The sequence below is a fragment of the Chelonia mydas genome, chromosome 3 (genome assembly GCF_015237465.2).
Source record: "Chelonia mydas isolate rCheMyd1 chromosome 3, rCheMyd1.pri.v2, whole genome shotgun sequence".
NCBI lineage: Eukaryota > Metazoa > Chordata > Testudines > Cheloniidae > Chelonia > Chelonia mydas.
Genome location: NC_057851.1, coordinates 41392680 through 41416389, shown reverse-complemented (window position 1 = coordinate 41416389; position 23710 = coordinate 41392680). Strand labels below are relative to the sequence as shown.

Sequence of the window (23710 nt, the reverse complement as noted above, 5' to 3'; positions counted from 1 at the left end):
CCTGCTTTGCCTCAGTATAGAGCGCCTATGCTAGGGATTGCGCAAAATCTCTAAAATCAGTGTCCCTGGCTATTTTGAACCTGTTCAAATGTGCCCTTCCCATTCCTAAATGGTGCTCATTGGCTCCAGAGTTCTTAGTAGAGGGAGGAGTTGTTAGTCTGCTCTACTGTGTCTCCCTCTGAGCAGATTTTCTGCCAATGGTGAGACGCAGCCTGGGTTCCATGGGTTTTTGCTGGCAGGACACAGTGTGTGGACTCAGTCCACTAAATGGAATTCCCCCCAAATGATCAGTTATGCTATTAATTGACAAACAAGGGATCCTTGGGACCAGGACTGTTTGGTCTAGAGAGGGCTGCGACAGAAGCTCTGAGCAATTCACATCTAATCACTGCTGGCTAGTCACCGCTGCCAACACAAAGAAAAGGGAAGATGAACCCTGGCATCCCTTTCAGGTTGGGTCATATCATGGCCTACCTAAAGGGGGCAGTCAGTGCCCAAGAGCTGTCTGTAACTCTGAATCAGCAAGTGTAGCACACACTGTTAGCTGCCTTGGGGGGAGAGGAGCAAACATTATGGTGGATCCAGGCTACATCTAGCTGTAATACACCATTGTTAACTAAAAAAAGGATACTCAAATTTTGGCCAACCCCGTAAAAAGAAACCCAAAGAAACAAAGGACAAGAATAAAAAGGACTGGCAGAATCTGGCATCCCTCAGATTTATTTTTTTTAAATGATTCAGTCCAACCCTGACATTGGTGCTGACCCCAGTGAAAATCAATATCTCTATATTAGTTTGTGTGCTGAAGTATTGGCACAGAATTTGTCAAGTTAGTTGTTTTCTCTATTGGATTAGAAGATAATATGAAGTGAAGTGTTTGAAATTTACAGGGACCTCATCCAGTTGAAATCTAGTGAATTAAAATAGTTCCAGGTAATACGGTTTTACCTGACCCTGACTTCCCCTTCTCATTTCTTGTGGATTTTGTCACTTTAAATTTTTTATTATTATTATTATGATGATTATTTTATTGTCCATACCACTTTAAATTGACTGACTAACTTTACTTGGGAAATAGTGAAACTGAGTATACACAAAATACTCTAAAATGCACAAGTAAACAGATTAGAAAAAAATAGTGATTTCCCACTCCTCAAATCTTTTCAGTTAGCTGTTATTTCTTTGTTGCTCAAGAGCAGGCACAAATATTTGAGGAAGGATTTAAAGGTTGATAATGTCCCTTTCCGTTATGAAAATGTTCTATGAGTTACACATGCTGTAAAGAAAGACTTATAGGTTTGGATCCTTACAGGTTTGTACTCCACATTATTTAAAAAAAAAATTTAAAAAGAATGTGCACACTTAAAGTTACAAATTATAATATTGGAAGGGGAGTTATAATTATGGTCTGATTGCTCAGAAAAAAAGGAATGTTTTATTAGTGTGAATCAGTTTCTACAAAAGAGGATTTTGTTCATCATTTAGAAGGAAAAATGCAAACTATTCTCTGAAGCTTGTATGTGTGTATTAAATTTACTGGGGAGGGGGACATCTCCTAATCTGTACAGGAATTTCCAATCCGTATGATAGCCTTTGCTACACACAGTTTTATAAAGTTTTTCATTTTTTAATTCAAAGGCTACTTGGTAAATAGCGAAAGAGGTTGTAAACTCTACCACCTTCTTGAATCCTTTCAAAGATTTCTTTGCCTTTTCCTCATCAAATTAATATTCCTTGTTTTAATCTTCAAGGATCTACATGGCTTTGCTTCTGTGTATCTCTCAGGCCATTTCTTTTCTTTCAGTCCCTTTCTGGCAAGTCCTAGCTCCTAGCTTCTCCCTGTCTCCCAATTCTGTCTGTCTATCTCATAACAGCATCCCTTTGCTCATGCTTCAAGTGAGTTCATTCTCTTTCTTCAAATCTTTCATTAAATTTCACTTCCACTGCCTAGCCTTTCAATTCTGATTTCCCACAACTCTTCTCCCATTTTTGTATCTAGACCCTTTAATTATTTATGCAATATATATAATAAGCAATATATAATGTATCCTAATTATCTTCTAAGTCCCTTGGGGCAGGGACCTTCTCAACCTATTTGTTTTTAAAACTTCATATACACGTAAGAGGCTATGTAAAGAAAGATAATAAAATGAGTAAAAATTTTACACGTCTTTCCATGTGATCTTCCACTTATGCAGAAACATTTTCATTTATTATTGCTGTAGCTATGTAGCCATAACACCAATCACCGAAGACAACTTACTGAATTTTTAATTCTCCATACCAATAAGCTACATGGCTGACATGTTTTTTGTAATTATATACGTATTTATACTGAATGCTAATATTTGTCAGAGTACATTTAAAGCTTTCAATGAAATTTTATGGGGGAAGAATTGCAAACTCCTTACTTCCGAATAGAATAACATTCTTGAGTTAGCGATACATTTCTGTGCTCTGTCTCATGAAGCAAGATAACATATTGTAAGAAAAATATATGCTATTAACTAGGACATGCAAAGTACAAAAGGTTCAGTGAAACTGTTGGTTATTTATAAAAACTTGCAGCATAAAAACCTGTTTATTCAGGAAATCTCTCTAGAAGTGATTTCGACTGTAGTGATCCAATCTACAGTGATGAGCGTGATGGAACAACCTATATAGAATAGAAATTGGTTATTACCACAGACTTTCTCGCAAGTTTTCTAGCAATTCTTGGTTTTGGACAGGTCACAAGTCTTCAAGAAAAATCTTTACTGTTGCACTTCTGTCTCCAGTTACGGATGACATAAGGGAGCATAGAGACACATGGCAATGTGGAAGGGGGTAAGGGAGAGGAATTAAATGTGCTAATGTTTTTGAATTGCCAGCAGTGTTTGGTCTGATATAGTTCAAGTTCTGAGCAAATAATTTTTTTATTACTTTATCCTGAACAGGTTGTCCATCCCTGTTATAAACTCAGGTGATCCAACAGCAGGGTGTATTGCATAGCAACCGGGGAAATAGGAGTCAAAGGGCAAAACCTAGCCCTGCTCATGAACACAAGCCCTTCTTGCAGTAGAATTCCTGTAGTTTGGCTCCATGGCCATGAATGAGAGACCAGCATTTTGTGGCCATACAAAAAGGTAGTAATAAAACAGTGGCACTTGGTACTACAAAGAACTACAATATTCCACAAACTTTATGGAAATATCTGACAGCTTTGAAAACTGTGAAGAGAGTTCTTAAAACTCTTTCCAAATGACTAATATAGAAAATCCACAGACCAGGGTTTCTGTTGTGCTCAGCTTCTGCTGAAAAAATTAGAGGCAGGGCTGTCAGAGAGTCAGCTTTGCCCTGGTGATTCTTTGCCTCAACCTTGACTTTGGTGCTAAGGGATTCTCCACCAGCAGAGCATAGCTGGAATATAGTATGCTTTGGTCTCTCCTTCTCCCTGTCTCTGACAAATACCCTGTGCTGGGTGCTATGCTGACTCTATGCTTATACTGGATTCAGCTATGCCAGGGGTATCTCTAATCAGAAAAGACTCAAAGGGGACAGACCGGACCAGAGAATCTGGCTCACAACTGTTACTTTACAAACATATATAAGGTTTTTTACATTTTCCTAAATGTGGTGCATTTTCCCAGTGTAGTGTATACTAGTGGTCAATTTTCCATGGTAATTGAAATGAATGCTATTTTGTTTGCTAAGATAACCTCACTTCATGAGAAATTGTTGTTGTATTCATCAGCTGAAGGTGCTTGTGGAGGAACTCTACGTGGGACAAGCGGAACTATTTCAAGTCCTCATTTCCCTTCGGAGTATGAAAATAATGCTGACTGCACATGGACAATTCTGGCTGAACCAGGAGATACCATTGCTCTGGTCTTTACAGATTTCCAGTTTGAGGAAGGATATGATTTCTTAGAGATCAGTGGAACTGAAGCACCATCAATCTGGTAAGTCCAGAGATGGGACAATCATCCCATTTTCTATTTTCTTGTTTGATAGTGAGTATTTTTTTTGGACAATTAATGATTGTTTTTTGTTTGTATATGTTGTCTCTCTTCAGGCCTCTAGACCATCCAGAAATGAAAGCATTATGATTTTGGGCTTTATCTGTTTACCCATCCTTCAATCCCACCTTCCTCACCCCAAAAAAGGAATTATATTGGTTGGATACATACTCGTTGGGTTTTATACACAAGATTGTTTGTTTGAAATTTGACAATCAGAATATTTCCAACTATTACAATAAAACTAGTTTTTCACACTTTGATACCCAAACAATAAAAATACAATAGGAGAAATCCTGGATCCATTTAAGTCAATGGGAGTTTTGCTATTGACTTAAAAGGGGCCAGAGTTTCACCCATTGATTTTATGTGATATTGGAGTGATTCTGATTCACTTGCACCATAATAAAAGAGACATACTTCCGTTGAGGTGAACTGGGGTGAGAGATTAGAATCAGGTCCTTATTTTGTTCAATAGACAAACAAACAAATTTGGTTAATTGCCTATGTCAGTGGGACAACTATGTATTATTTCACATCTGAGATCTGTTGTGTCTTTTTCTCTTTACACAACAAACATCATATGAAGGAACCACACAGGCAGAGTGGGGTCCAAATAACAGCGTTTAGTAACTAAATGCAGTTTTGACTGCTCCCTTTCCTCTGTTCTACTCAGTCTGCCTGGCTCCTCAGAACTGCTCTACTCTGTGTTATAATAACTAATGAGCACCATTATTAATACTGCTAAAAGAGCACCCTTTTTTTTTAGCAAGTGAAAGGCAGTTCTTATTTTGTTTATATCACAATTTGTAATTTATGGCAATTAATTCATTGCAGAACAGTGCATGGCTCTTGCATTAGCATGTCTCTGAAGTCTAGATGCCCAGGGTCAAACTCTATCTATCAGGAAAGAGTCTGTGATGGTTAATGTGTGTGTGTGTGTTTCTTGTTCTCGAATATAGCCAAGAGAAGTAAATGTTTTTTGACTAAAAGTATTGCAGATTGTAGAAACTATGCTATGCAAATACCGTCTGTAGCATGTTTAAAGGGGTTACTGTCTCTCTCTCTCTCATGCATGCACTTCTAAGCAGCAAACTTTTTTTAGTTCTTTACTATTTCAAAGTCAGCCTTTAAGGACTAGGCATTCAAAACAAGAAGAGGAAGGTTTACCTGCAATTCTGCAGATGCATATGAAAACTAGTTCATTTTATGTGCAACTGGCTAATAGGATATGTACTAAGCTATTTGCACTTTTATTCTCCTAAACTGTAGTGCCATTGTAGTGAATGCACACACAAATATCACATTTTCCCATGTACAAATTGTCTGATGTCTTTTAAAAATTTTGCCATAAAAGTTCCCTCCCCGCATAAAATACTGTTTATCATAGATGAACCCATGGGATCTCCTTGTGAGCAAGAGGCTGAACAGAGAGTAGCAGAAAGCTAGCCAGCACTAATTTTATATTGGTAAGAGGACTTTCTCAACTGAACTGGTTTTCCTGATTTGCTTGATTCAGACCTATTTATTACACTAAAATATCTGATGAGTTTAGTATGCCATCGTAGAGCCTTCATTTTCCACCTGCAGGGTGAGTGCTAATTCATAACACTGGGCTCTTGTTTAAAAAAAAAAAAAAAGAGAAAGAAAGAAAGAAATTACACTCCCTTCCTGCAGAATAGATGCCAGAAATGTGACTCACACTCTCTCTCTAAACCACCAATACAAACACAAAATAGAATTAACTGGAAGAAAATTCTCTCTGCTCACCATTATATGAAAAAAGTTGCTTTGTGAGAAATTGAACCAAGAACTTAATAGGATTCTCCATCATTCTCAGCTAATTTGGAATGAAGTTACATACCCAGTCATGTTTAAGCAAGAACGGTTACCATAGCTGCACTAGAAATATGCTAAATGTAGTGTATGATGTAATCTACTAAAACGAGCAGGCTGTTAAATGTGCGGTTGTTCAGTATTTAAACCTAATGGACTATACATGTATCAGTCAAAAATGTCATTTTCCCCCCAGTTGCTCCCATTTTGTCAAATCTAGCCCTATTACAGAATTACTATTTTTATTGCATTTTGTGTGGCCCAGTAATGATGATTGTTCTTTCAATTAAATGAATGCTTATTAGTGGAACTGGGCAAAAAATTTCCTAAGGCAGTGTTCAGGGAGACAGAGGATATGTCATTACTAAAGCTAAAATGGAAGAGGGGAAGGGGGAAAAAACCAGACGAATGGTTCTGTAGTTTTTCGCTGTTGTTTATATGGCACAACAGCTGTGCATGATACCTTGCAAACACTAAGTCTACGGCTACCCTCGGAGTGAGTGGTGTGATTCCCAGCTTGTACAGACATACTTGCATTAGTTCTGGTCAAACTCATGTGCCAGAAATAGTAGTGTAGCCAAGGTGGCCCGGGCTGCAGCTAGTGGTAGCATACCAAGCACATACCCACAGGATTCAGGCAGGTTTTTACACTGCATTATTTTTTATAATACATTTCCCTGAAAATGTTGTAAATAATAGAAAAGTTCATTTGACTACAATAGCAGATTGTTCTTGAAAATGGAATAATTCTTGGGTTGTAGAGGTAATGCAACGTATGAAGCATGTGTAAGAGACATTTTAATCTCTCATTAAATTGATTAGACCTTGGACCAATAGAAGTGTAACTTACTGAGTAGTTCAGTTTACTATAATATAAAACTGTTATTTTAAAATGCTTCTGTGTAGTGTGATGGAAAAGTATAAATTACAGCAGTTTATTGGTTGCAGCCATAACTGATATACTTAATGATTTTTTTTTCTAATTTTGTATTCTCTTAGTTCACATATATATGCATTTTAAATTCTCAGGTTTCTTTGTTTTCATTTTTATTTTCTATTTGTGTTTCTTGTCAAGAAAGAGTTCTTTATACAAGAGAAAATGTTGTTTGACATATTTCAATCCAGCATAAATTTATATACAAACTGTGTATATGCAAACTGTGTAAACAGCATTTTATCCCATTTTTTTCTGGATAAAGAATTCTACAAGAAAGCTAAAAATGATCTGAAGTAATCCTTAAACATTATTTATAAAGATACATGTTGAGTGTGTTACTGGAAAGAGGATACATTTTCTTTGGAGAATCATCAATAAATTAGAACTAATATACAAACTTCATTTCTTCTTCAAGTCTCTCAGAATGTTTCTTTTCCACTCTTACCATACATCTTGATATTATTTAGAGCTTTGTCCTAAGAACCAAATGCCTAACTTCTTTCTCTTTTCTCCAAAAGTTAAAGCAATTTCATGGAGGACTGACTTAGAGAATAGAGTAATTTTGTCCAATCTAATGCTTCTTCACCAAGTAAGACGATATTTCATTGCTTAGGTTCTTTTGTAGTGGTACATGCAGTACTAGTATGAAAAGAACCTTAAATGCTCAGTGACTAGGAACATTAACATTTTCAAACTTTGAACTGACCCATTCTAAAAATATTCTGAATTCAAACAATTTAATGTATTTTTAAAAGCTCAAGTATCTCTAAAGTTTTCCTAACTTGGAAAAAAATGGAGGAATTTATGTAGCAGTTTGCAGTTGGTTTGGCCAGTTCAGTGGGTTGAAAACAACAATTTGCCATGTTTTCTTTTTCAAAAAAGAATGTATTTCAAAATAGTTTTGAAGAACCTACAGTACAGCTTTTAGCTTCCAAAAGGTCCAGCTGAGATTGTCACACTTTTCATCTGATGTCCATTCATATAATATCACTGTCTAAAAATATCACTTAGATGTTGCTTCCAGGTGAATGCCATTTATAAGAAGAGAGTAAGAAGTAATTATAAATGGCCCTGACTTGCAAACACTTATACCCATGCTTAACTTTAAGCACATGGATAGTTTTACTGGAGCCTATGGAGCTATACCAATTTATTCCTGCAGATGATCCAGCCCAGTGTTATGTAGATACCGAATTGATGTAAAGTCACCATCTACTGGCATACAAGGTATATGCAGCATTGCTTATAAATTTTTAAGTTCAATAAAGTTCTTGTTATACAGCGAAAAAGGGTTCCTGACTGTACCTCTTAACATTGCAGAGCTCTTTTATTTTCTTTTTCCTCAACCACCAGAAGAAGAGACAGACTTGTTCCTTTTAGGCTACAAGGAAAAGGAAAATTACCCTTTGGCTCCTTTACACTAGCTTCCATGTGTAAAGTGCCTAAAATATTGAAACTGCTGGATAAATATTAACCCAAGCAAGTAGATCCTTATGTCTGAGATTCAGCATTAACACCACTTAGTCCTTGTACATTTTTCTTTACATTTACAAAGATATGTAACAGCATTAACTAATATGGCTTTGTAATCTGATTGCTCATAGAACTTTATAAATGTACAAGGTGAAACTTAAAATATGTTACAAAAGTAGAAATACTTACAAAATGAGTGTGTGTGTGTGAGAGAGAGAGAGAGAAGCACTATAAGTGTGAAGAGAGAGTGGACAGTGTAAAAATATTGGATGTTTGTTTTGAAAAATCTTTATCTTGAAATAGTTTATAAATAATTTACATGAAAAGGATTAGAGATTGCAACCAGTTATGTTGACTAAATATATAACTTTTGCATAAACAATCAAATTCCATCTTCCTTTCCTTCTTGCTAACTATTTTACTCCCGCCCCATATATACTGAATCCTGCTACAGCAGATGTCATCCATAAGGGCCTGATTCTGTCACAGTCTGAATAAGGATGGCAGAATTAGCCCCTAGCCAAATAACAAAGCTTTCTACTTGGTCTTCGTGTCCTTTTCTCAGTTTTCAAGCTTCTTATGCAGCTAGAATACAGACACACTCTTCCTTACTGTGTTTCCCCAGCCTGGGTTGTCTTGGTCTCTCTCCCACCTTCATCAGTTCCAGTCTAGTGTGTCTGCCACTCTCTGGAATCTGTCCAAGTCTTTTTTTATTTTATTTTAAGTTTAATCTACAACAGTAAGCTAGTGCTAAGGATATTAAGTTAGGTTAAATTCTTTGAATATGTTGCCTCTGGAGATCCATATTCTTGCATCTGTTACACCACATAGCTCTCAACAGGCCAAGAGGAAAGAATTTAGGGGCCCCATGCACTATGGAAATCCCCCGCATACACACACCTTGAAAGCTCCCCTGCCCATACATACCCAACCCTATACCCAGATCCCAGAATGCCTCTTTCACTCCACACCCACACAGAGACACCCAAATGCCTCTGCCACTCCACATATACCAGTAACCTTTCCCCAGGCACCACTTGTCCTGACAGCCACACACACTGACCTACATACCACTCACTGCAGTACCAATCATGGAGGGGTAGCAGGGGCAAATTTAACTGAGAGCCATTATCGTCTGGCACTTGGGCTGCAGCACTGTTGAGGGTTTGTTTGTTTTTTCTTAGTGGTCAGCGGCCACCGAGAGATGGGTGCCTTGTGAAAGTGCACTGAGTACACATTGGTTAATCCAGGCTTGGATCTCAGAATTGTTACAAAGTGAGTCCCAGGACTGATTATGGGCTCAAAGATTAGGGAATTTTGGAAAGATAAGAGCTGCTATGTTTACACACAATATTTTTGCACTATCAGTTTTTAATGTATTACTTTGCAAAGCCTTTTAAAATCTCCTGAGTGGGAAAGGTGCTAGTAATACATATTATTGGACTGTCTGGGAAAAAAAACGTAAGATGTCCAATGTCTTCAGTGCACAACCAGTTGCAAATGGACACTGAATAAAGTAATAAAACAACTGAAGAAGATTTAAAGAGTGCTTCACTCTGTCAGAAGATAGCCTTATTTCTGACAATAGCAGGTTCTGATACACTTGATGTGTTTAACAGTTCTCAGGTAATTCAAGCAGAACAAGGTATCCGTGAAACTGTTTGTTTATTACATAAATTTGACAAGGTACTCCACTCCAGGTAAAAATGAAACGTACGAGAGAGACATTTTTAAGCAGAATGTACAAAAAGAAGGGAAAACCACAGAAGAGTTTGTGACTGATCTAAGGCTGAAGATCCAGTCCTGAAAAAACATATAAGGGAGTGAAGAGTGGCAAATAACTGAGACCCTGAAAGGAGACCAGACTGACTGGGATCTAGAACAAAAAAATTCAGACAGTTTACTGGAAGACACAGAACTAATCCCTGACAAAGTAATTAGAATTTTTCTAGCGGGAAGTCACCCAGTCCAGAATAAAGCTTATGGAAGGTAGACAGTGCCCTCATTGAGAATCCAAAATTCTACAAGAAGAGAGACCTGAGGCAGAAAGGAATACAGAGCTCAGAGTTGGAGTCCAGTAAAAACAGCACATGGAGCAGAACACTTTGTGGCAAGCAACACAAGCCAAGACAATGCCTGGCATATGGGAAAAGATTCCAAAAATGATTACATCACTTTGCGAGAGCTTGCAAGCACCAGCGAAGTGTGCACAGCCTGGACAAAGAGGACAGCACCCCAGCACAGATGAATGCTTCACTGGAGCTATGGACAATGTTACAGCCCAAGATTATTAGATTACAATGTGAAAGCAAATGCAACGTTTATTTCTTTGAAGTTGAACACTGGCGCAAAAGCTAATGTTTTGCCAGAAACAGTGTATCTAACACTAAAAGAAAAGCCACAGGTACTGGAGGGTAAACAGGTAAAACTAAGGACTTGCAGGGGTAAGCTTATCTCCATACACTAAAGATGTATGTGAACTAAAGGTCTGAATAAATAACATACTGCAAAAGATACGGTTTGTAGTAGTACATGACAAAGATACAATATGTAATAGTATTAGGGAAAAGAACCTATTCTTGGGTTAGAAGTGTGTCAAGGCCTTGTTCACATCAAGATGGTGCACTCTTTGGAGGAGCCGGAAACCAAAACAATTGAGGAAGTCTTCCAGAGGATAAGAAGTTCTCAACAGAGTACAGAATAAGCTGAAAGAGACCAACTACCCCAAAATTCATGGCCGTAGGAAAGCATACCTCACCGTAAGGCAGAGGCTAAAGAGGAGCTGGATAGATTCATTCTTCTGGGTATCATAGAGCCAGTAGAAGAACCAACAGAGTGGTATTTGTTGGTTATTGTAGGGGGGAAAAGAAGCCTTTCACTTATGTATAGACCAGAAGAATTAAATAAACGTGAAAAGGGAACATTTTAGACTACATACAAGGGGAAAAGTTTTTGGAGAGATTGCTGATGCCAAGTATTTTTGTTTTTTATGCTTGATGTGTGTCCTAGTAGCTGTGGTATTGAAAAAATTAAGACATGGGCCAGAGATATCTTTATACTGGCATCAAATGAACAGCAACACTGAGGGTATGTCTACACTACGAAATTAGGTCGAATTTATAGAAGTCGTTTTTTTAGAAATCGGTTTTATATATTCGAGTGTGTGTGTCCCCACAGAAAATGCTCTAAGTGCATTAAGTGCATTAACTCGGCGGAGTGCTTCCACAGTACCGAGGCTAGAGTCGACTTCCGGAGTGTGGCACTGTGGGTAGCTATCCCACAGTTCCCGCAGTCTCCGCTGCCCATTGGAATTCTGGGTTGAGATCCCAATGGCTGATGGGGCTAAAACATTGTCGCGGGTGGTTCTGGGTACATATCATCAGGCCCCCGTTCCCTCCCTCCCTCCGTGAAAGCAAGGGCAGACAATCGTTTCGCGCCTTTTTTCCTGAGTTACCTGTGCAGACGCCATAACACAGCAAGCGTGGAGCCCACTCAGCTCACTGTCACCGTATGTCTCCTGGGTGCTGGCAGACGCGGTACTGCATTGCTACACAGCAGCAGCAACCCATTGCCTTGTGGCAGCAGACAGTGCAATAGGACTGGTAGCCATCATCGTCATGTCCGAGGTGCTCCTGGTCGCCTCTGTGAGGTCGATCAGGAGGGCCTGGGCAGACATGGGCACAGGGACTAAATTTGGAGTGACTTTATCAGGTCATTCTCTTTAGTCCTGCAGTCAGTCCTATTGAACCATCTTATGGTGAGCAGGCAGGTGATAACGGATTGCTAGCAGTCCTATTGCATCATCTTCTGCCGGGCAGGCAAGAGATGAGGATGGCTAGCAGTCCTATTGTACCATCTTCTGCCGAGCAGCCATGAGATGTGGATGGCATGCAGTCCTTCTGCACTGTCTGCTGCCAGCCAAAGATGTAAAAGATAGATGGAGTGTATCAAAACAAGAAATAGACCAGATTTGTTTTGTACTCATTTGCAAACCCCCCTCTCCGCCCCCCGTCTAGGGGACTCATTCCTCTAGGTCACACTGCAGTCACTCACAGAGAAGGTGCAGCGAAGTAAATCTAGCCATGTATCAATCAGACGCCAGACTAACCTCCTTGTTCCAATAAGAACAATAACTTAGGTGCACCATTTCTTATTGGAACCCTCCGTGAAGTCCTGCCTGAAATACTCCTTGATGTAAAGCCACCCCCTTTGTTGATTTTAACTCCCTGTAAGCCAACCCTGTAAGCCGTGTCTTCAGTCGCCCCTCCCTGCGTCAGAGCAATGGCAAACAATCGTGCATCTGAGTTGAGAGTGCTGTCCAGAGCAGTCACAATGGAGCACTCTGGGATAGCTCCCGGAGGCCAATACCGTCGAATTGTGTCCACAGTACCCCAAATTTGACCCAGCAAGGCCGATTTAAGCGCTAATCCACTTGTCAGGGGTGGAGTAAGGAAATCGATTTTAAGAGCCCTTTAAGTCGAAATAAAGGGCTTCATCGTGTGGACGGGTGCAGGTTTACATCGATTTAACGCTGCTAAATTCGACCTAAAGTCCTAGTGTAGACCAGGGCTGAGGAAGCTGTTAAGGCTTGGTGCGTATGCCAAAAATACAAACCAACTGAAGTGAAAGAGCCCATGGTGGTGGCACGGGATAAAATGTCCTTCTGGAACAAAGTAGGCACAGATTTGTTTATATTGGCTGCAAAAAACTATGTACTTGTCCTAGTTTATTATTCACGCTTCCCTCGGACATCCTTGCTAAAAGATACTACAGCTAAACAGGTGATTGTGCAGATCAAATATATTTTTTCTAGACATAGTAATCCTGTCACAGTAATGCCTGACACTGGGCCATAGTTTAGCAGGCATCAGTTTAAGGAGTTTGTAGGAGGTTTGGTATGTAACTGCTAGCAAGATGGGGTCCCGTAGTCTTATGATGTTGTCACCCATGTGGATACATAATACAGAGGAACAGATGACACCTTCTCACAATCCCAGGAGTGATGGAGACAAGGGGCACTGAGTCTGTCATTTTTCCTGAGAGGGTCTCAGACAGGCAACCCCTCAGCAGGTGGAGACAACTGATTCCCCAGACATGGAACAGCCAGAACAAGTGGATTTGTCACCTCCTAACAGCAATAATGCTGACATTGCAGAGGATTCATCTAAGTCCAAGCAACAGCACCTCAAAGACTAATTAAACATTGTTAGTAAGTTTAGCTATTAGGTTGGTTATAAGTATTTGTAATTCTGTGTTATATTAATGTTGATTTTTTTTAAAGTTATGTTATTAAGTTTTGGCTTGGGGGAGTGGGGATGAGATTGTGCTTTTAAGGGCTGAACTTCCCAGACAGAGTGTATAGGCAGGATGCTGTGAAGGTCTACTTGTTAAGCAGATCCATTTGGAACTGCTCACTGAATAAAGCACCTTAAGCACTGAGTGATCACTAAACACCACAGCCGCTAGGATAGCTCCTGGCCTCTCTACTTAGCTATTTGTTTCCTACCGCCCTTTAGTTTGCACAGAATGAGTCAGAGTAACAGATGTTGAATTAAGTAGTTGACTCATTAATAATTAGATAATAGAGACTTACAGTTCAACATGATACATTTCCTGGAGATACTTAGTATTTAAAAGCTTTTAGATTCCAGATCAATGATATTATATGTCTAGACTTAAGAGCTACAAATAATTATATTTTGATCCATAATATTTGAAAATTAGTTCCTCCTGTACTTGCCAAGATATGAGTTCAATGTTTAGGATCCACCCTTTAAGAAGGGGTGTAAAATCCCAAGCATTAAATGAAAATATTCCTGATACTCTCAGCTCCTTTTTGAGAAGTTAGTGATGTCATCAAATCTTCAGGTGCAAAAACTCGCACAATATTTTAAACTGAAGACTTGGCAGCTCAAGAAATATGGTTTTGATTTTTCAAATATTTTATTTTTAGACTTCAAGTATTAAAGATGGGCCTCAACAAAAACTGTGAATCCAATCCCCTTACAATTTTCAACAGGGGATCACAATTTGAATTTAGTTTTCCTGTTCCAATTTGGATGCAGCTCCAAAATTGTGAGAATAGCCAAAAATAAGAAAATGAAAAGTTAATCCTCCCAACAGCACATACCTTGTATTCTTCTTATGATTACTACTGTATACCACAGACCCCAGATTTTAACTCCGCCAGTTGAGCTGTGCTTCTGCACACATGCCTTCTCCAAATGACCTCTTCTTAACACCAATAGTTGTGGATGTTTGGTGTAGCAATTTTTTATGTAGGGACCAGGAGTAGGGTAGGGTAGTTTGGTAAAGGGGGTCATAGAAAGCTGGTATCCTTGGGCAGAGGGAAAATAGATTTAAGGTCAGGTTAATAAGCATGTTTAGTCTGCATCTGTATCTGTTTCTACTATAGGATATTAAATCCTGCAAACCCCCTGAAATTCACATTACTGAATTTGAAGTAATTGTCTCATTGGCACCACTCCAACGGGTCTTGCAGAGTCCTGCCACAGAAATGTTGTGTTGGTTCAATTCATGTGACAAGAGGGTAGGAACACCAATGGTTTTCAGGGTGGGTATGATCCAAACAGCAAATCTACCTTGTATACGTCGATCCAAGACCCAGGAGTCCATCATTCAGTGTTGGGGGTCTGTTCCAGGTTCCAGTTCATGTAGTTCATAGCAGCAAATTCCTGCTTTTATCCATACCAATAGCAGGAGATTTGGGTGTGCTGACTATCCAGGCCTGCGCAAACCTCAGAGGACTAAGATTAGTAAGAGAGCTGGAAGCCATGATTGGGGAAATCATGCTCCACGAGTACTCACCACAACAGAGGCTCCACAAAAAGTATGTCCGCCGCCAGCTCCCAGATGGAGCAGGCTCTCTAAAAACGGGTTATCTGAAGTGTTCACTGTACATTCCAGCAGCAGGAGCAATAATGAAGGATTACTGAATGAATATTTTAAATAAACAGAATATTTTAGCATTAAAGTACTTTGGAAATGACTTTCCCTTTCAATATATCATCCCCAAATAATTTATTTACTCGTAGTTTTGTGCACAAAAATGTAAGGAGAGATTACAAAGATTCTGGAACTAAAGTAAGTATGATGGCAGATGGGCAGTAAGTAAGTATGATGGCAGATGGGCTTAATGATAGTAATGGTGGCAATAAGGTCATGCAATATATTGCCTCTCAAAGCTCAAAAAAAGCAGTTAGTGCCTAGACTAGGCATCTGTTCACATCACATGTGTTCTGAGTATGGGGTGAGGTCCATAGAAGCAGTAAATTGATGCTTAATTAACAGAACATTGATGCTTCTTTTGCACCTGCTAATTTACAACCTACTGTGCCAAAAAAATGTATTAAGGCTTAATTCATATCCATCATACTACATCACAAACTGACAAGAATAGAGGAGTGAGTGGACATGCTTAAGGAGCACCATGACCTATAGTATAATTTTCCACTGCATTTGAAATAACATAAAAAAGACTGGATTTTTTAAAACAAAGCATACAAACAAAAGTTTTTGTATATTAACCAAAAGCTTACCTAAAATATACTATTACTATCTTTCTAACCAAGATGATTCATAATGCGCCGTGTTACTGTGGTCTACCGCATTGTTTTAAAATATGTATACAGTTATCCCAGTTTCTTCACAGAATCCTGGGAAGTAAATTTAGGAAAAGAACTTGTTACAACAGAGGACGTATCCTCTGTTCAGTTAGTATGAGAAGTCCTGCCCGAGCTTATTTTAGGGATGTTGATTATATAAAGAGGATCTAGCTTTTAGTCATTGCAGTTGACAATGAACTGTAATTGCCAGATTCCCACCCTCTTTTCCTACAGAAATCAGAAATAATTACACAAACCAATACTAAAGACAGCTCTTCAGAGTAGGAAACATCTTTGTATGTATTTGTACAGTGCCCAGCACAATGGGGTGATAATCCATGATTGAGGCTCCTAGGTTCTACAACAATACAAATAGCAATCATCATCGTCACTTGATGTGGGCAGTCTTGCCATTATCTATGTGTTACATTGCCTCGTTACCATAGTAGCCTAGAGCCTACCAAGTAATAAAAAGAAGTAACAAAAGCAAAACAAAAATAAATTAACTTGCTCACTCTCCCTTCCCTATCTATGGAGAGGGGAACTTGAATAAGTGGCTAAAGTGTATGTGTGTGGCTGATAACGTATATATGCATGAAGAGCTACTGTGGGAACACTCCCTCAAAGGCAACTGAAAAATTCTTAAGACCAACCATTGTAGGTGTAATGTATAAATGTGAAAAAAAGAAAAAAGATTGTTCGGATAGAGCTTTAGCCAAGTTCTGGGTCAGTTTCTGATGTCTGATTCAGGAATAATGTCAGGCTGATCAATTACACATGGTAGGTCAAACATATTGCCATGAATATTTATTTCAATGGGAGCTGAGGGTGCTCAGCATCTCACAGGATTCGGATTCTACTACATACAGCTGATAACTTTTGTGACATATTACAACAATGATTGTAATTCTAGCCACAAACCTTCCTCTCAATTAAATGTTTTATTTTTAGAACTTTTTATGTTTCACTAATAATATGTTGTTTCCAGCTCTCATATATATGGGACAATGACTAGTTGGGTGTGTTTTAATAGTCTAAGATGTCACTTTTCAGGAAGGTCTGCACACTGTAAAAACATTCCCACAATCACGATGATCCCATCATTTCAAAACAATATATTTTGTAAAACAAAGACATGAAATATAGAAAATTTAAGTTAAGTTAAGTTAAAATTTAAGAGCCCTGTTCTTATCTTCATGCTGATTATACCCAAAGGATAGATATATTCAGCTAAAATGTTTATTGTATGCTATTCTGTTTTTATATACGTACTCAGCAAGATATATAAATGGATAGAGAGATGGACAAAATGAACAAACAAACAAAAACTCCACTGAAAGCTTTATTGGCTAGCTGCCATTCCTTGAATGGTTCCACTAATAAGAATAGTACTGTAGTTTACATTAGCTTAGAGTAAACTCATTAATGAACTGTTCCCACAGTAATGTTCAATAAACACCTTGGCCCATGGCATTACTGTTTAGTTAGCACACAGGATCTATTGATTACTACTTTGACTCTGAAATAATGCTAAATTGAATTTAAATAACACATTCTTTGACAACTACACTTTTTTTTAAATGTCTGCACAGTAGGCTGGTGATTTGTCTTAGCATGCTTGGATTTTGCTGTGCAGAGATCTGCACTTGGAAATTAGTGTGCTGCTTGATTTCTCTAATGTGGCGAAGAAATACAGTTATGATTGTACCAAAATCCCAAGTACCAATGTAGGCAGTGACTGTGAGACATCATTTCTATTTTTTCTATCCCCAAGTGAGTAAGTAAAAGGAGGTTCACCAGTAAAATTAAATGGCTGTGGGGAAAAAAAGGAAGATTTTTGACAGGCTGGAGATTTGAATGAAACTTGCAACATGTTCAGAGTGATTACTGGGAGTATTGGTGATGTGGAGCCTAAAATAAATAATAATGCTTAGCACTTATACTCATCAACATCAGAATATCCAATGGATGTTAATTGGTTAAAATAATCTTTCAGCTGCTCTTTGAGATAGCTAAGTAGTAGTATCCTACTTCTAAAGATGGGGGAAACTGAGGCAGAGTATGCAGGTGACTTTTCCAAGGCCACAGAGAGTCTGTTTTTGCACTAGTACTGTGTCTTTGGAGTCCCGGCCTTCCAAAATCCCAATCTTGTGATTACAGAGAGGACCACATGTACCTCAAAATATCATATGAAGATTTAAATCATGAAAGAGAAAAGTTTATGGATTTGCACAATTTTAAATAAGGGATGGGCTTTTCATTCCCCAAATTCAGAGGTGTTCAGCTGTAGGGTTTTGATTCGGGCCTATTTTTATTGGAAACTAGTAACAAAAAATATAACAAGGCTGGGAATAGAAGGTCCAACCTGAATTTGTTCTAACATCTAAACCTAGTTGAAACTTTTCTGATGTTAAATTAAAGCCTGGAAGTTAAGTCAATGTTTCTAAATCCAGAATTCTATAGAAACCCCAAATACTATTTCTGCTTATTTACATCAACCTTTTAAAGCCATTCTTTATGAGAATACTTTAACTTTCAGTGAATGCAAACTTAAAGCACTCATGTTAAACTCATGTAAGTAGGAGGATAATCAACCTCAGAGTGCTCTCTAAAGGCTGAAATATCAACAGAAAGTGACAAAGCTAGTTTTAGTTTCAGAAAAAAGGAGAAAGCACAAAAAGAAGCACGATTATAAATCTCCCGTTCAGAGGATCCAAACTAACTTTCAAAATGTAGGACACATATGTATGTGAGAACTATTTAAAGAATGCAAAAATGACCTTTTGATATTATCATTTTAAGTGATGTTGTGACAAGAGCTGTAAGCCTGGGAAAATCCTTTGGGATGATTAAAATAAAAATAAAGATTGCACCTGGGAAGAGTTTAATTAAAGTCATTGTAGGATAAAAATGGAAAATTAGGACAGCAAAAACTCATTAAAACTACTAGACCATTCAGTGAAAGTATCCTCACTATCAACACCCATGCTTAGAGAGACTTTAGATGCAATTCTCTATGATGGTGAAAAGTGGGGCTTTATGAGTGTGACTTACTCCAGTTATCACCCAGACAGGAAGATAATTGTTGAATGCTACTGTGATGACATGCATAGGATTCTTATTCACTCTTTTTCTATTCAAACATAATGCATAGCCTCTCATTGCGATTTGACTTACACACCATTCATTCATTCGTCAGTGGCAGAAGCTCCAGTAGCAATTTCTGGATGAAAATCCCTCAAGTTTGTTGTTCTAGTATATGGATTGGTTTTAGGGTGCTAACAGCATTCCTCGCTGTTCTAAAATTGTTCCTGAATAAATACTGAGAAGATGGATGTTTATATAGCAGACAGTAAAGGATATTAAACCTTTCATCAACAGGTCACATTCAGCCTATGTCAGAAGTGGCCAGAAATAATTCCCAGTTAACTATAACTCCTATGAAGTAAGTTTGGTACGAGAGGATACCCCAATATCATCTGGAAGGAGGGTCCCAATAGTATAAGCGTTCTGTCTAATTAACTAAAAACAATCTTGAAACCTAACCTAAATCTATTTAAAAACACTAAACTCTAGGGGAATAAAATAAGAGCGTGGTTTACCAAAGTTGTACTTCCCAACACAGGAAATGACAGATGTGGAATGTGTGAACAAATTTAATAAATAACGGGAAAAAGCAAAGTGTAATCAGTAAGGAATGGTTCACAGAACAACAACATGGCATTGAAAAACCTATTTCACCAAGAATTCCTGGTTCCCCTGCAGTACACAGCTCTTCAGCAGAAAAAGGTATAATCAGATCCAAAGTTTGGAAGCTGAAGCTAGACAAAATTGGAGTAGAAACAAGGTGCAAAAGTGGGGGGTAATTAACCATTGGAACAACTTACCTAGTGATATAATGGATTTTCCATCATTTGCAGTCTTTAGGTCAAGACTGAAGTAGTGGGTTTAAGGAAGAAATTATAGGGTGAGATTCTATAGCCTGTCTTATGCAGGAGGTCAGACTAGATGATCATAATAGTCCCTTCTGGCCAGACCCAAAGAAGAGCTCTGTGTAAGCATGAAAGTTGTTCTCTCTCATCAACAGAAGTAGGTCCAATAAAAGAGATTACCTCACCCACTTTGTCTTTCTGGCCTTAACATCTATGAATTGGTGTCCTGATAACAGAAACTAACTTTATGGGCCCTTTGGATGCAAAATCTGTGGTTAAATGCCCAGCCTCCTGCTCTGAACAAGACCAATACTCCTGCTCCACCAATTTGTAATTAGCAACTGGACTGTACTAAGAGAAACTGGAATATGATGAAAGTAGCTGGGGTGAGATGGAATGAAGTTGACAGAACCAGGTTCTCTCTCTCTTTACATCTGATTTTTCCCATATCACTCGTATAGGAAGTGGTTATTTCTTCACTGTAGTGAGTATGGCTATATTTTTGTGCGGAGCAGGGGTCAACTCCAGAGTGTTTACCTGTCAAGCTGGTCTCTAGCTCTAAACAGGATAAACTCTGAAGGAACTCTATATTCTTATGTCTCAAAGTATGGGCTGGCTCCTCTGCACAAGGCAAAACTAAGAAAGGGTGCTCGGCCTACAAATGAGCAGTATGCACCACTCACAACTTTGTGCAGTGTATACTTTCTTGAATCAAATGAGAATTTGCTGGAATTCAGTATTTATTTTATTTCAAATAAATGGCTTGGTGCAGTGATGTGATTGGATTTGAAAGTTTAAACTTAGCTCATACAATCAAATAAACAAAATTTCCTCTTTTCCTGTTACACTAAAGTTGATTGCATTTCCTGACTTTGTACCTTTAAGCAGAAGTTAAAGAAAGGTAGTGTTACCTCACAGTAATTATTATGGTTATACTTACAGTGATTGTTAGAGAGCTTATTCCTTCACTCTCCCACTTCCCTGGTCCTTCTCGCATGAACAGAGAGCAACAATACCCGAAGTCCGAAGGTGCAAACAATTCGATGTTTATTGGGGTGAACTTCCAGCAAGCTTAAATACAAGTTCCTTTTTCCTTATTTTCGAATCCCAACTTACTTCCTGTTTGCCCCTAATTTATATAGTAATACTCTTAGCTATACCTTAACCAATCATTCTACTGAAATTTAACTAACCAATCCTAACATATTGTAACATGATTAGCTAACCAATTATATCCCACCACAATAATTAGATTACACCTAGCAAAATTAATTATACAGCAGACAGAAACAATCACAGAACCAGACAGAGATTATACAAACAAACAATAGCAAAGTGGGAACTATAATGACAAAACAATACAGAAGTGAGGATTTCACATCCCAGCTATTGATAAGTGAGGTCTTCCCAGACAGGATGCTATCAAACTAAGTTTCCTTTTACATTTTCTAGGCACTTCCCTTTCTCTGGAGGTGATAGGAATTATCAGGACAGGATTGTATTCAGGACAGGATTGTACTCCTAACAGCCCAATAGCACCTTCTTTCAATGTGACTAGTTTGGAATGTGAGGATGTGACTGTTCGCTTCCTGGCTTATGGCTGCCTCTGCTGCTTAGCCAAAGGCCTTAGCCTAAGCACAGGGCCTCAAACTGTCACAGTAAGAGAAGGCCCTTACACCAGCAGACAGTGATTTTGATTCTTTCTTTTATACCTCTAACTAGCCAAGTAATAAGAATACCCCTAAATTCTTAAAGTACAGGCCTTTACAGACAGGCCTGAATATCTATATCCTAACAGTGATCATCAGTAAAAACCAGTATTTTTTCACACCTTTTTATGAGGAAACAACTGAAGTATATCAGATAGCACTGTATAATAACTGTGAGAAATGTTGACTGCTTAATGATAACACATATATACAAATAAATATATCATTAAGGGAAATATTTTCAAAAGCTCCTATGTGACTGTGGCTTAGGTTCCCAAGTCACTCAGTCACTTTAGAAATATTTACTATAGGTGACTGCAGGAACAGTCATGTAAAGTGTGTATTATAAGTATGTTGTGTCGGAGTAAACATTGCTTTGGGAATGTTTTGACTACAATTTTGGAATTTCCTGTCTTGGGTGAATTACATTTTAAAACTTTTTTTTTCATTTATGAAGTATGGTTTAGTGTGGTTGTATCAGGTGTATTTTTAAAAAAGAAGAATAAATTAAACATGTATGGCATCAATTTTTTTTATCTATTCAGAAGTTAATCTCTCCATGTTTCTGGGGTTATTTAAAAATTCTCTGTTCATATTTAGCTTCCTGTGCTGAATTTGCAAGCATGGAGCTAATATTCTGATCAGTTAGAAGGCTGTGTTTCATTGAACAGTTTATATGGAATTGTAAGCTCTACTAATTTCAATAGCTGTGCAAAACCCAAAAGCTTAGGAAGAAGCAGAGAAAGTAAATCTTGAAAAACATTGTATGAAAAATTAATGAAAAAATAACAATTTTTATTCTCAGCGTGTTACTAGAAACAGAACGCATCTGACCCACCCAACAGCTGCATCACGTTAAAGCTCTTGAGAGTGCTTGTGGAAGTGCAGAGAATATAAATCACAACTTGAGTGATAAAAACATAGGCTGAGAGACTGGGATACCCTGGGTAACCAAGTGCAATTTATCTATTTAAAAATTGAATTGAGGGTTGTTTTTTTTCCTTAGTGCAAGAGGTAACATGCACTGAAAGTTTAGTATTTTTGTGTTAAGAAAAATGATTTATCTTTATTTTTTAATGCACTTTGCCATGAAAAATCAGTCTGCACACTGAAGCCAAGACAATACGGACTTAAGAGAGCAGAAGAGATGGTTTTGATTTTATATATGATTTTATATAACACATTAATTTATTAATAAATGTGCCAATTTAATTTTGGCAATCATAGATGAAACTCAAACTAAGCAGGGTGATTTCCAGTATCAGTGTCACGAGCATTTCTTTGTGAATATCAGATGTGAAGTATATTTTTTCTTTTGGAACTTCATCTCTAATATTCCAATTCTGTTCTTTACTGACTCAGTGTCTATAACAACCAGCCACCAATAACATAGACTATCTTTCTGCAGGTTTCAGAGTAGCAGCCGTGTTAGGCTGTATCCGTAAAAAGAAAAGGAGACTAAGGTGCCACAAGTACTCCTTTTCTTTTTATCTTTCTGCACAAATCTAGAACTAGTGGTTCAAACTAGTATTTATTCTCTTCATAATACTGTCTCAGCAATCACTTTTTAAAATGACCCTTTTTAGCTACAAAATTGATATCTGCAAACATTCTACTATTAATCAAGGTAGCTAATAATTCCAGTCGAAGTCAGCACTATGAGATTACAGTAGCTGGATCAACCAGAGAACCGGTTATGGGCATTTTATTTTAACTGCAGCATGGGTTATAAAGAACATTTTGAAGATTTTAGCCGTCAGTTTTTCACGGTTATTTTTTCTTGAAGTTCATTTAATTATGACACACTTCGAGTGAACATTTCTTATGAACAGGAATTGGGAAGTTCATAATTTTGTCAACTACATAAAAGCAATTCTAAGAAAACCCCCATATTCAGTCAATTGTAATCTTTATAATGAGAGAGCACATTTTTTAAGCTCTTATTTTTTCTAAAGCAGATTACTTGTTAACATGCTTACTTAGTCAATATGTTTTTTCAAGGTGTGAAGTATTCACTTGACCTCAAGAAACTGTTGACTAACAGTTTTCACCTGAGACAAAGGATTTCAAATTAAGATGAGGCTATTTAAAGAAACCATTGTATGTAGATTACAAAGATCATTCAGTGTGCAGGAAAGATTCCTGATTATCAGATCATGTCCACTGCATCCACAGAACAGCATCACTGTATGGGCTATTC

The 23710-nt window shown here is 37.9% G+C and overlaps 1 protein-coding gene across 1 annotated transcript in view; it reads left to right on the top strand.

Moving 5' to 3' along the window:
- Positions 1-23710, top strand: part of CSMD1 (CUB and Sushi multiple domains 1) — a 1979019-nt gene that overhangs the window by 893328 nt on the left and 1061981 nt on the right. Inside the window, exon 5 of the mRNA XM_037894193.2 lies at positions 3734-3941. Within this exon, the coding sequence (XP_037750121.1) occupies positions 3734-3941 (208 nt within the window). The remainder of the gene's footprint in view (positions 1-3733; positions 3942-23710) is intronic.